The following is a 14,070-nucleotide window of genomic DNA, read 5'->3' on the forward strand; positions in this document are numbered from 1 at the left end:
GTAAAAAATTGTAAATGTAAGATTAAAGTTTTATAATAATTTGAACAATGTAAAAATGTAAAATAAATATTTCATATCATTTATAATGAAAAAAAAACATTGGTTTTGTTTTTGATTAAACTATAAATAAGTAATCTTCATTTACAGGATCCAAAAAAATTAATTTTGTGCATGTTGTACTCAACTATTTTGCAAATCATTGCTTAAATTAAAAGTATATCAAACAACAAAAGAAATAATCATTAATAGAATCACCCAATTTTATAATATGAATCATAATTTATATTATAATAAAATTTAATAGTAATTAATGTTGGTAACAGCAAAATTCTGAATCATATCGTGAGTACATGGTATGTAATGTTCTGCACAAATGATTTGAAATATTGGAATCCTCCATTTTGAACAAATAATATACAATTATTTTATAATTTTGTTATTGGAGATAACATATTACTATAGAATGTAATATACTCAAATAAGATCACTAATGAAGATTCTTATTTGTAGTTACATATAGGATAAGCATTGAATTTCAAAAGTAAAGGAGTATTTGCAAAAAAAATGAAATAGATTAGTAGATATTTAAAGAAATTAGCAAACAAAATGAAACAGCTAATAAAAGTAAAAATGTTAAAGTTAACTTCAGTATAAATGTTTAAATAAAATTTAAAGTTGTGAACTTTAAATTTGAGTTTAAAGATAGTTGAAGCAGCATACTTAAGTATGCATAAGTAACATATGTGTTAACATTCATAGTAAAGCTGAGCATATAGGAATATATAAATCCATGAGAGTATTGATTATTAATTGCAGAATGGATTGAAATAACTATCTGAAAAGTTTCATAAAAACCATTAAATTCTATTATTTTATATTTATTAGAATCTTAATATAAGATTTTACAATAATTGTGTTACATTGAATCATACAAAATCATATAAATAATTCTAAAAATCAATAAAATCTAATATGAGTACGAATGATGTGAAAATGAGGATGAATAAAATTACAAGCTAATTATTTAATAAGGTCGTTGCCTATCTCGTCCTCTATCTCTGCAAGAAAGAATTCAATGATTAATACAAACTACTTTCAAACAGATACTAAATCAAAATTTATTTAAAGTAATGTGTCCATAGACAGGATGCTCATGCTACTATGATTAAGTCAACACAAGTGTTTTAATATGGATTTTATATGCCCCTGATAGAATTTGTGCAATTACCAGACAATATTAATCTGTAATTGTTGTGAGCAAAGGGGCTCAGAATGGAAATAGAAAAGAAAATAAATGTAATGAACATGTAAGAACAAAAAGTTTGCAAATCTCAATTGCAAATATATCTTGATAGCTTTTTCTTTAAGAAAAAGCATTTATTTAATATGATAAGTATTCACTTACCCTCCACGCATTGAGCCACCTCCTCCAGAATTACGATCACCACCGCCTCCGCGGCCACCTCCATAACCACCACCGCCACCGCGGCCACCACCTCCGCGGAAACCTCTATCACCACCGCGACCAGAATCTCTGTCACCGCCTCCGCGGTTACCGTAACTACCACCTCCACCACCACCGCCGCGGCCGCCTCCACGGCCACCACCTCGGCCGGAGTCACCGCCGCCTGCACCATCAGGTCTTTCTTCACTACACCTAATGGAAACAATATGAAATATGAAAATATAGATTTAATAAAAAGGCAATAAAGGATGTAATCAAATTTTAAGTTCAGTTTAAACAAAAAGATTAACTATAAATTGATAAAATGATGCTCCGGTTATTGCATATGTATCAATTATTTAATTGGACACTGTAAGATTAGTCTGAATCGAGTTATGAGCACAAAGCTCATCTCGCACATTATACTAAAACTGCCAATTGCAAAGGTTTCCAATAAATAAAATTCTCAACCTCCATGCAAATGAGCATGTCTCAGGTTTCAAGAATTGTTTTACACAAATTTCTGGTTCCTTTGCCCTAGTTATTAGCTAGACTCCCTGCTAGAGAGTGAATCCTTACATAGAGGATTAATTGTGACTCAGACCTTCCCGAGACATAAGAGTAATGAATACTCAATTGCAAGTCCCAAGTGCAAGATTAACAGTGTCCAAAATTGATAATCGCAAATAAACCATTCCTATTGAAGAAGAATAGTTTTTATTGTTAATAGTCTTTTACCTGTTGCAGGCATTTCTCCAAGCAAAGTTGGTGTTGGAACAACTAGGACATGTCCAATCGCCATCCCGGCCTCTGTCATCACCGCGGTCACGGCCACCGCCACCTCCACCACGACCGCCTCCAAAACTTCCACGGCCACCGCCGCCTCCGCGACCACCACCACGACCTCCGCCGCCACGGCCACCACCACCTTGCCAGTTATTTTGGCGTTGGGCTAACGAGACCTGAAAAAATTATTTGTATTAATATGGTGTATTTTAAAACTAAAATTATGTGCAATAAATCAATATGAAAGTAACAATTGTATCTATAGACAGGATGCTCATGCTGCTATAAAATAAGCTAACACAAGTGTTTTAATATAGATTTTATATAACCCCTTGTTGTATAGTCATCAGAAATTTGTTTACTGACACATCTGTGAGCTGGGGTAAAGAAAAACATATAAAGACAATATATACCTTAATTACGGATCCTCTAAAATCTTTGCCATCAAACCATTGAATAGCAGATTGTGCTGCATTTGGATCATCATATGTAACTGTTGCTTCGCCTTTAGGTTTTCCTGATACTTTATCTTTGTACATCCAGATTTTAGGCTTCATTGTGCGTTTATCCATCTAATAAAAAGAATGTATATTAATAACAAGAACAATGAACTAGTAATATTTATTGAATATAAATAGCAAATGTTTCATTCTATATAAACTCTCATTGCAATGAAAAAACAATGAGGGGAATAGGGAGAATGAATTACTCTAGCGAAGGAACAAATTGTACACAACTATTTCATTCGTTGAACACAGAGTGCATTCGCATAGCAAATTCAATATTTGAAGATTTGAATTTCATTTTTTTTTTTACTAACCTTTATTACACCAATAGAACCAAAGTGCTGTTCAATGTCTTCCTCAGTCAAATTGGGTGACATTCCAGATACAAAAACTGTGTCCTCTTGTGTGATCATGTCACCGCCTCCAGAATTATATCCCCCTACAACAAATAAGTAAATTTGTGAACCTGACCAGTAAACCATAAGTGACTATTGAAAAGTAATAAAAAGCCAACACTACTCATAAATGAAATCAAATTGAAACTACCCTTCAATAACATTTAACACACACTGACGTACCACCCTTCTTGATATATATCAAGTATTCACACTGAGTTTATTTCAAATTTAGTTTAGAACCCATTGCAGTTTTTTTTTTTTGCAAAAACACTGAAGATCCAGTTTTAACCACATAAAATTTGAAGTAATATTGATAACCATTTTGTAAAGAGTGCTTGTACACATTAACACATTTCTTATGAACCATTATTTTTTCATTTTAACCATTTGATACTAGAATCTCTAATATAATGAACGAAGGTTTCTAGAGAATCCCTATAAAGTATACTAATTGAAGTAAGTAAAAACATGAGTTTACATTTGTAAAGTGCCCTACTTTAATAGTTAACCAAAAAATAAATTAATACTTTAAATTATAGCTAAACTCCTAATGTGTGATCAGTTTATGATTGAATCATGAATAGAACATTTGTTCTAACAAATGAAATGTAAATATTGCTGAATATTGTTTTCTTATACTGTGACTGACAAAAACTCAGTTTTCACAAAAACCACATTTTTATGATTATACCTTTGTTCTTATAGTAAGAATAAATTGTACACGATTTAATTATTATCTGACACTTTCTTCTGATAACGATTGACCAATTACATATTGCAGTCTTCATTACCAATATTGTTTGTGATTACCCAAATTATACAACGCAGTATTTCAAAGAAACGCATACAACCATGTTTAAAAATTTAAAAAATAATTTGTGCACCAGTTTTAAACCGGGCTGTTACCTTTATTATACCCTGGACGACTTCCTCCTCGGCTAAAATCAGACCAAAAGACAGTTGGATGAGTGACGATGTAGAATCATGGTACATTTAGAATATGCCTTTCATTAGATTCCTATTTCTATAACAATGTGGCTAATACATTTAACACAGGCAAGGTTTTTAACTCAAAGCCATGATCGAAATTTCACTTTTTTAAACTAATCTGTTTGGACGAATTAGGGATTGCAAAACTGTTTTTTAAATGTAAACAAAATAAATGGAAAGTTGTAAGTTAAATCGATGCTATTGAGATCAAATTTAATATTAAGCATGTAATGTGAGTTATGATTATAAATAATTAAACAAAAACGCAGGCATTGCAATCCCTATGCATGTGTCTTCACAAGTCAATAGTCACAAGAACATGTTGCCCAACAAGTTAGTTATGAATCTTTTAAAAAATGGACACAAATAGATTAGTCTGAATCGAGTTATGAGCAATGCTCATCTCGCACATTATGCTAAAACTGCCAATTGTGAAAGTTTCCAAGAACTGCTCGAGTTATTGTCTCATTGCCATAGGCAAATCTCAGACTTAGCAAACTCAACAAATTCACAAATTGCTGGTTCTTTCACCATTAGATTAATCATGCTCCCTGCTAGAGAGTTACCTTGATCATTATTAGATCATAATTTTTACTCAGACCTTCCCGGGACATTTGAGTAATTAATACTCGTTTGTTAGTCCCAAGTGCGAGATTACTAGTGTCCATATAATTACCATTTATTTTAGCTAAGTTAAATTTAACGCAGTTTTCAATTTCATACATCCTGTGAACATGAATGCCAGTTAAGTTACCAAAATATATATAAACCATGCTAAAACCTACTAGTTAATGTTTATAAAATAAACGTAACCTAATTTTGTGTCGTAATCACAATCATTTATTCATGGGAACTTGAACATTAAATCATGTAACACTAAAATGCATTTTATTAACCAGATGGTTCATAACCAAATTTATACCAACATTTGAAGTTGTAACCTTGATTATATGAAAACCTTTGACCTGTTTTTTTTTTAAATACAATCCTTAGAATGTTTCCCTTTAATAAATGTAAATGATAACACATTTTTTATGAACGACAAAGGTCTACCCATTCATTTTGATAAAAATTTAAATGTCTTAAAATTAATTACGCATTAAAATATGGTTCTCACCCCATACATTTGTCTACATGAGAGGCCATGAGATGCAGCATTTTTCAAAATTGTTTTAATATTGAGAAAGTAAGATAAGAAAGAATATTTACCTATCATAAGATCCACCACCGCCGCCGCCGCCACTACCACGACGATCATAGTCTCGATCATTACCTCCTGAACCTGCAACATAAAATTTGTTATTTCTAATGTCTGTGATGTGCATTAAGAATAAACTAAAATACTAAATATTGAGCACTATTGGAATAGTCTGAATTGAGTTATGAGTATTGAACTCATCCTGCACATTGTACTAAAATAGCCAGTCACAAAGAATTTCATGAAAAGTAGAAGAAACTTCAATGTTTCTAACATCTCTTAAGCAAATCTTCCACTAAACTAATTTCTGGTTTCTTTGCCCTGAAATTATTCAGGCTTCCTTCTAGAAAGTGAAATTGACAAACTCAGACCTTCCCAGGACGTTTGAGTAATAAATACTCATTTGCAAGTCCTAGTGCAAGATCAATAGTGCTCAAAACAAGGTAGTTTAACTTTAAAACTTAAAAGCATAAGATTAAATTGAAATCATAAATACCATTATAGCTGTTTCCTCCATAGCCTCCACCTCCGCCACTTTGATATCCACCACCTTGACTTCCACCATAACCGCCGCCTCCACCACCTCCTTGATTTCCATAACCACTTCCACCTCCTCCGCCTTGGTTACTGTTAAATCCACCACTTTGGCCTCCATAACCACCTGATTGACCACTGGAACTATAGCCTCCTGAAGTACAAAAAAAAATCATTAGAACAAATAAAGAAATGTTGAAAGTTGTGAGTGATTTAAGTACTTTGTCAGAAACAAGTTCTACCCCTAATAGTACAAACAGTTAGGGACTATCATTGTTCAATTGATATTGCGACAAAGTGGAAGGAAAAAGACCATTTGTCAGTCACCATGCCTAAGTCGCTAAATGCATACAATTGCAATGTTGAATACTATAATAATGGAATTGAAAAAAGTGGCATCGAAATTCATAGGCATAACATAGGTTATTTCGCACAATGTGCTACAAACCTTGAGATCCATAGCCGCTATTTCCATTACCAGAATTACTGTTCCAGTTACCTTGGTTGTATCCACCACCACCGGAGGATTGATCATAGCCGCCTGAGGGGTAACTGTTTCCGCCACCAGCTCCAGTAGCTGGAGGAGGTGTGGAATATTGACTCTGTGCACCTCCACTGCCGTAATTTCCGCCACCATAACCTCCGTAATCTAAAAATTAAGAGAATTAATTAGAACTGAGAATTTTAAATTTATATTAAATTATAGAATACTATAAGAATTGATTGAAAATAGAATATACCTGAATGCATTATTAAAATAAGACTTAAATACTATTGAAATGCAACTAGTGATTTTTTTTTTTAATGCTTTATGTGTCCGCCATTTTAAGCAAGACGACGCCGCTTATGATCGAAAAAACTCATTTTACTAAGATATTACAAAAACAAGTTTTTATTGAACATTGAAACCTTTATTCACAGCATAAAGCAACTAAATTTAATGATGATTAAAGTAAAAGTAATTTAATATATGGAAAGTAGCGTTAGAAACATTAGTTCACTACAATTAGAAATTTTCATGATACATCAAATATCAAATCTTTAAATACGGATTGTAATATTTTACTAATACTATAAAGCTTATTTTATACACTATTTTAACACCGCTCCTTTATAAAACCACGCCATTGAATTGAATATATTTACATGGAAATATAATTGAAGCACACATCTTTCACTACACTAAAACTAATCAATAACACAATATAAATAAAAATGTACTTACGATCGCCCATTGTGACTGAATGGGCTTAAGTCCAAAACTTTGTCAATGAATAAAATGTAGTACTGCTATTTCACTGCGAACTCAAAACTAAAAGTGAATCAACTTAGTGAATGACTCTTGCTCGTTCCTCCCTGTAGCTTGATGTGGACGGATGCGGATAGTGTACACCAACATAAAAACATAAAACTCGTGTAACCAACACTAGAAATAAAAAAGCATCTACGGAATACTAAGCAAGCGGTAAATTTGAAATATCGATTTGCTAAAATATTTTATACAAATAATTAAAGCGTATTGTGATTGAATAATACTGATACAAAAGCGCAAATTAAAAAAAAATTAATAATTTACATTGATATAAAAAATACTATTTAATTATTTAATTTAATTTATTAAATATATGTATTTAATAACTATAAATATTGTATATTCAAAATAAATAAATAAATAATATCTATATTAACTATATGCAAAAATAAGATTCATTATATTAAACAAAACAGTTCTCTGAATTATATAATGAAGAATTTACAACACTAACTTTGCATATAAAAAATACATACAAAATTTAGAAGCATAGATAAAAGAAGAGATGTTTAGAAGCTTGTTCAAGTAAAAGATTTTGTTTCAAACCTTTATTTTTTATATAATCATTTATTTAATACACATACAACATTTACATTTAGACTTGAAATTGAGTTAAAGAACTAAATTTACACATTTGTTAAATATTATAATCACAACTCAGTAATTATAATCTGTTCATTAATTTAAAAAACTATCCCATGTAGCATTGTTGCTTTAGAAAATACATTATAAATTCATTCGTAAGCACTTAATTTACAATTTGTAAAGACTGGTATTCAACTTTCAATTCCATCTAAGTTAGTTTTCTAATTCCAATTTTATTTCATAGTAGAAACTAGCAAATCATTTTTATACAGCTTCAGAAAAGAATATTGATTGCTTCGAAGGTTTTGTACAAAACTTGAATCCCTACAGCATTGTTTAGCAACATTATTTATATAAACTTATATTGTTATATAAGTCAAATTCAACATTGCATATAGTTGATGGTTTTAAATCAAATATTTAAAATAAATGTGTAGTAACTGCATAATAGTATATATTTAAATTTCCACAACTTATTAAGTTTTCTATTTCAAATAGATCACTTTTATCAAATGATTCAACATCAGATAAAAATATTTCTCGAGATTGTATCTATTCTACTTTTTCCCTGTGGTTTACATCATCTGAAATTTGACTTACATTGTAATGATTAGAGTATTTATATCTGCTATTGTAAAGGCTATTGTAAAAGTATAATCTTCTTTTATCTATGTGTAAAGGATTGACTGGCATTTATTAATTGGCAAACTTCATAGCATATTAAAGCATATTTGTTGATATTTGTTGTCATTATATTCATTACAATTTCTGTAGTTAACAGTTGTAATAATATAATTTACAAACACTAAATTTTGTGTTTATGAAGTGATTTGATATAGTAAATGTACATTGTTTAAATCATAAATAAATGTGGAAGAAATTTGCAAAATACTACCATAAGTAAGTGACATTTACTATTATTTATAACTTTAGCTATATTTTTTAAAAACTGAAATTATCAAAATAAATCGAATATGTAAACAATAAATGATATCCATCATTTCTTATTGACATTGATAATATGTGAATACAAAAAATAGATGATTGATTTGAATAGCCTTCATTAATTCTATAAATCTACATCGACACCTGATTGTTTGTGATCATCGCTTTCTTGCATAAAGTTGAACTTAAACATCGTATATTATTATATTAAATATCGAATTTAGATTAATTTCAATCAGTTTAACACAAATATTTTACTATCTACCTAGTCATTTTTCTAACCTACAGTTTCCACATTTTTTGACATAAGCCACTCACAACTAATGATGCAGCGGCGCCATATTCAAATAATATGATTTAATAAAATATTCAAAAAATATGATTTATTGCTTTTATTTTGATTTATTTATTACTTTCATGTCATGTTATTCCTTGAATTATTATTATTATTAACTTCCCGTAGGGCAAGTTATAGTAATCGCAAAAAAATCGAAAATGAACATTTTGGCATGTATGTATGTGTGTGTGTGTGCGTGTATGTATGTATGTTCGGATACAAATTTTCGTCGACGATTTCGGGAACACGGATCAACCGATTTGAATAATTCAAAAAACATTCGATTCGTATTGATAAGGAGACGTAATGATTAGTTTTTGGCGAATGCAGGTCTAGCCGTTCCGAAGATACGGGGCAAAAAGTGCCGAAAACGGTAACTCAGTTTTTAAGAGAACGGAGCGTCCGATTTGAATAATCCAAAAAAACATTTTATTTGTATTGACTAAATGAAGAACTGTTAAAATTTTTGGAAATGCAGGTCCAACGACTTTGGAGATATGAAGGAAAAAGTAAAAAAATGGCCATTTGGCGGTCGTGTTTATGCAGTTAAAGCAGTACAATTGCTTTGAAAAAAAGTTCAGAATTTTCAAAATATTTTAAAATAAATGATTTAAGATAGAATGATTTAATATGGTTTGAAATTCTATTAAAAGTTTCAAATCATTGATCAACTTTTATTGATTATTATTATTGATTATTTTTAATTATTCGAATTTTGAATTGCGGTACGGGAATTTCCAGCAATTTGCCTTAAGGCACGATGCCCTAATTGCCTTAAGACAGAATTCCACTTACAGCTAGTTTGTTTAAATTTCCAAAGGCTTACTATAATGAAAGAAACATTTCAATTTGTTTTATACCGTAGAAGAAGTTAATATTTTCTTAACTTTTCAAGTTTTGCTAAATCGTTGAGACCAAATTTGGAAAAAGTATGTATGTGTGTATGTGACCAGATTTTTTATCTTTTATAAACGGTTTCTCAAAAATGTCTTCACCGACTTCAAAAGTTAAAAGCCACTTGATAGGAGCTCACGTTGGTTAGTTTTTCTAGAAGATCGATGAAACCAGGTGGAATCGTTTCTTTAGAATTAGCAGAAAATCTTACCATTATGATATCATTTGGGAATCGTGCTGATTTGCTTTTTTTTCGTTGTTGATTGTTGTTGAAAATCTAAAATGAAAATTTTTGCATTTCTCGACATTTTGAAGGCTTTTGTACATTTTGGCATACCTCAGAAAAATGGATGTGTGTGTGTTTTGTATGTCTGCATTTTTTCGTCCACGTTTTCGGGCGCAAGGATCAACCGATTTGAATGGCTCAAATAACATTCGACTCCTATTGATAGGGAGATGCGCTGATAAGTTTTTGGCAAAGGCAGGTCCGGTCATTACGGAGATACGGAGCAAAAAGTGCAGAAAATACAAATCGAGTTTTTGAGAGAACGGAGTATCGGATTTGAATGATATGAAATACATTCTATTTGTAATGATTGGGAGAAAAGAGGATTAGTTTTTAGCAAAAGCAGGTCTAGCCATTTCAAAAATATAGAGCTAAATGTGCAAAAAATGGCAGATTTTGAGAGAACTAGACGTCCGATATGAATTATTCAAAGAATTTTCTGCTTGTTTCAACAAAATATTTGCCCTATTTTTTTCAAGAATTTTTTTTGTATATCGAAAATAATTCAGATTTTAATTTTAATTCTGACTAAAATTCTAATCTACTTTAAACAAATAATTTCAACTTTGCAATTCATATAAGTGCAGTTTATATAATTGCAGTTTATATAATTCTTATAAATATTAGACAATGTTACAATATTTATAATAATCTATATGAAAACATTTAATATTCCACGATTATTTTGTTACGGTGCGGGAAGTTCCAGCAATTTGCATTAAGGCACGATGCCATATACCACTATTATTCTCATGACCATTTTCACTCTCTATGGTCCTTTCTGAAAATAATTAGTTTTCCTATAGGAATGTTTTGGTGGTGGTACATAATTAGCAAGCATGGGTTGTGCCGCTTCAGAATCCTAGTTAGCTTTAAAAAGTGTATCTTGCAGTCTTTGTATCATTTTTTTTTTTTTGAGAAATTTAAAGAATTTTAGTGTTTGAAAAGCAATAAATGCTTATCTGCAATTTTTGCATATGAATTCATATCACTAGTTTTATTTTATAAAATTTAACTTCTATTCACCCCACAGCTGTCGGCAGTATGAGGTAGAGTAACGGTACAACGAATGTGGTAACCTATTTTTGCTGCAAATTTCAAAAACGGACGGTAAATAATCATTTTATACCAGTGTACAAATGAACAGTGTGATCCTGTTACTGTTAATGTTAATGCTGATCACTCCTACTTTCCTGAGGATTTTCGATTTATGTGAGTTTTACTTTTATTATTATCACCGGATGTGTAATGGTCGCTTTGGGGATTCGATCCGAGTCCATATGGGTTTGCAAGTCGAGCGCTTTACCACTTGGCCACATAACCGGTGTTTAAATGCAGGATTATTCAATTTTATTTTATAGATAACCGCTAAGCATTAAGTTGTACAGCTAAATTTAGTTCTGATAAAACACATTTTTCGAAAAGTTGACAATTTCGTGATTATCTTAAGCAAGTTCACACATTAAAGGCTGTAAAGAAAAGTCGGCTTGTGATAATAATTAATTCACTAATTTATACTTACAACTATAGTTAAACTTATAGGAAATGACAACATATTATTACGAATTGATAGTGTATGCTTTCAAAATTAAATTATTTTTATTTTATAATAATATTACGGTTTATTACGGTGACTTGCATATAATTGTGGTTATATCATTTAATACGTTTAGGCTTTAGAAAGTTCATTAAAAAATTCTATTTGATCAATCATTTTGAAACCATAACAAAGTAACAAGCTTTTCACTTATGTCCTTTATTTCGGTATACCCTAAATACAGTAACCATCAAAGAACAGAATTATGCTCTTATTTTCAATTACTCTAGTCTCTCTATAGAGTATATAGATTTTGCCCTTCCACAAATTTAGATTTTCCTATATATAAAAAATCGAGAATATTAAAAAAATTGATAAATTTTTATAGATATATTGTTATATTTTTTAATATTATCGTAGTTCATATGAATGCGACATTATTCTGGATTAATAATCTTTTTTTTTCGGATTATTTGGAGGGTTAAAATCAGGGGTCAATATGCGTGTTCTTTATTCAAAGAAATGAGTTTATGAATGGTTTTCATTGAGAAAAAAATTTTCAAAGATATATCCATGGTTTATTTTGCTAATTTTTCGCCGTTTTAATTTTTTCAAATTTTCAAAGATATATCTATGGTTTATTTTCATGGTTTACTGTTCACGTTTTTTTTAAATATAATCAGGAACTCATTGGACAAAGTCTTTTTAATGAAAGGACAATTATCACGAGTGATGAGCTTTCAATCTTATCCGTTTTTGAAGATCTCCACATACACTCCGCGAAAAATCGAAATCTTTGGTTGCAACGTCGATTTTTTTGCAAAAAAGTCGAGTTTGTTTTGCAATTTTTAGAACGTTCTAACTGGTTCCGAAAAATTTTAGGGCGTTGATTCCGAAAATGCTGTCCGTTTTTTAGATAAACTCCGATACATGAGTAGAATATCAAACTCTTTGATTGCAACATCGAAATTTTGGCAAAAAAAATGGATTTGTTTTCACAATTTTCGAAATGTTTTGACTGATTTCAAAAGATTTTGGGACGGTGATTTTAAAAATCCTATTCGTTTTTGGATAAATCCACATACACTCCGCGAAAAATCGAAATCTTTGGTTGTAAAATCGATTTTTTTTCACATGAATCAAGTTTTTTTTCGCGATTTTCAAAATGTTTTGATTGGTTTTAATAGATTTTGAGACGCTGAATTCGAAAATGTAATCCATTTTTAGATAAATCTACATACCTCTCCTAAAAAATTTTACTAATGAAATGAACATTTTTTTCGCGATTTTTCAAATGTTTTGATCTATTCTGATAGTTTTCGAGTCGCTGATTCCGAAACTGAAATTAGTTTTTGAAAACAAAAATTCTTTCTACCTCTGCTACCAACTTGAAGTTTGAAAAATTGCCAACTTTGAAGCTGATTTTAACTATGAAGACGATGATAAATTTGTATTTTTTTGGTATAAAGATTACTAAAATTACTAAAATTACTTACTAAAAACTTACTAAAATTTAGTGCAAACTAGTATATATATTTGGATACTAAAATTTCGTATAATTTTTAACTGAAACGCGAATTTGTGTCTGTGTACATTTTATCAAACAACTTGAAAATTTTGTTCTAGGCATTTCAATTTATCCATATTATTAAAAAATAGATGAAATTTAGATTTATAATTACTAAATCATATTACAAACATAGAATTCATGCTTTTTTTTAAACACATTCTACTCAATTTCAAAATGATACCAAATTATTCGATCATAATAAATGATGTATTCTACAAATTCATTTCAAGTTGAATCCATGGACTATCTATGCATTTTTTAAGCTTTGCAAATGATTCTATTTTAGATGCATATCCTTAGAATAAATTTTGATTCTTATTACAGGTGCCTATGACTTATAAGAATGCCTTAAAAGGAACCTTACAACCACTAATTGGACAAAATCTTTTTGATAGAAAGGACAAAATTATCCTGTTTGATGAGCTTTTAGAGCGTGTATCATCAACCAAACAACGAAAACTTTGTGTGCAACATCGTAATTTTAGCAAAAAAATAGATTTGTTTTCGCAATTTTGGAAATATTTTGACTGATTCCAAAAGATTTTTGGACGCTGATTTCAAAAATGCTATCTATTTTTGGATAAACCCACATACACCCCGCAAAAATCGAAATCTTTGGTTGGAAAATCGAGTTTTTTTTATAAAAAAAGGACTTTGTTTCGCGATTTTCAAAATGTTTTGATTGGTTTTTGATTGATTTGGGACGCTGATTTTGAAAATATTATCCGTTTTTGGATAAACCCACATA

The 14,070-nt window shown here is 30.2% G+C and overlaps 1 protein-coding gene and 1 long non-coding RNA gene across 5 annotated transcripts; one reads left to right on the forward strand and one right to left on the reverse strand.

Annotated features, from left to right (window-relative positions):
- Window positions 1-862: 862 nt before the first annotated feature.
- On the reverse strand, window positions 863-7,236 carry LOC113382919 (RNA-binding protein cabeza-like). Of its 4 annotated transcripts, none has more exons than XM_026621170.1 (10): window positions 7,082-7,236; window positions 6,356-6,505; window positions 5,819-6,010; window positions 5,334-5,406; window positions 4,041-4,072; window positions 3,051-3,175; window positions 2,644-2,802; window positions 2,183-2,406; window positions 1,406-1,657; window positions 863-1,058 (listed from the first exon to the last, which is right to left on the reverse strand). In XM_026621170.1, the coding sequence occupies exons 1-10, from the start codon at window positions 7,089-7,091 to the stop codon at window positions 1,025-1,027; spliced, it is 1,251 nt and encodes a 416-aa protein (XP_026476955.1). In that variant the 5' UTR covers window positions 7,092-7,236; the 3' UTR covers window positions 863-1,024. The 4 variants fall into 4 exon arrangements, with proteins under 4 accessions (XP_026476955.1, XP_026476954.1, XP_026476957.1 ...); XM_026621169.1 differs by having other exon boundaries at window positions 6,305-6,505; XM_026621172.1 differs by lacking the exon at window positions 4,041-4,072.
- A 1,293-nt stretch (window positions 7,237-8,529) lies between these two features.
- Window positions 8,530-13,993, forward strand: LOC113383334. The gene is made up of 3 exons (XR_003367746.1): window positions 8,530-8,653; window positions 11,249-11,427; window positions 13,647-13,993. It is a non-coding gene; the product is annotated as an uncharacterized LOC113383334 (long non-coding RNA).
- Window positions 13,994-14,070: the final 77 nt, after the last annotated feature.

Source organism: Ctenocephalides felis, unplaced genomic scaffold (assembly GCF_003426905.1).
Source record: "Ctenocephalides felis isolate EL2017-DRISC unplaced genomic scaffold, ASM342690v1 CF-g0.4_SCAFFOLD_03570, whole genome shotgun sequence".
NCBI classification, from domain to species: domain Eukaryota; kingdom Metazoa; phylum Arthropoda; class Insecta; order Siphonaptera; family Pulicidae; genus Ctenocephalides; species Ctenocephalides felis.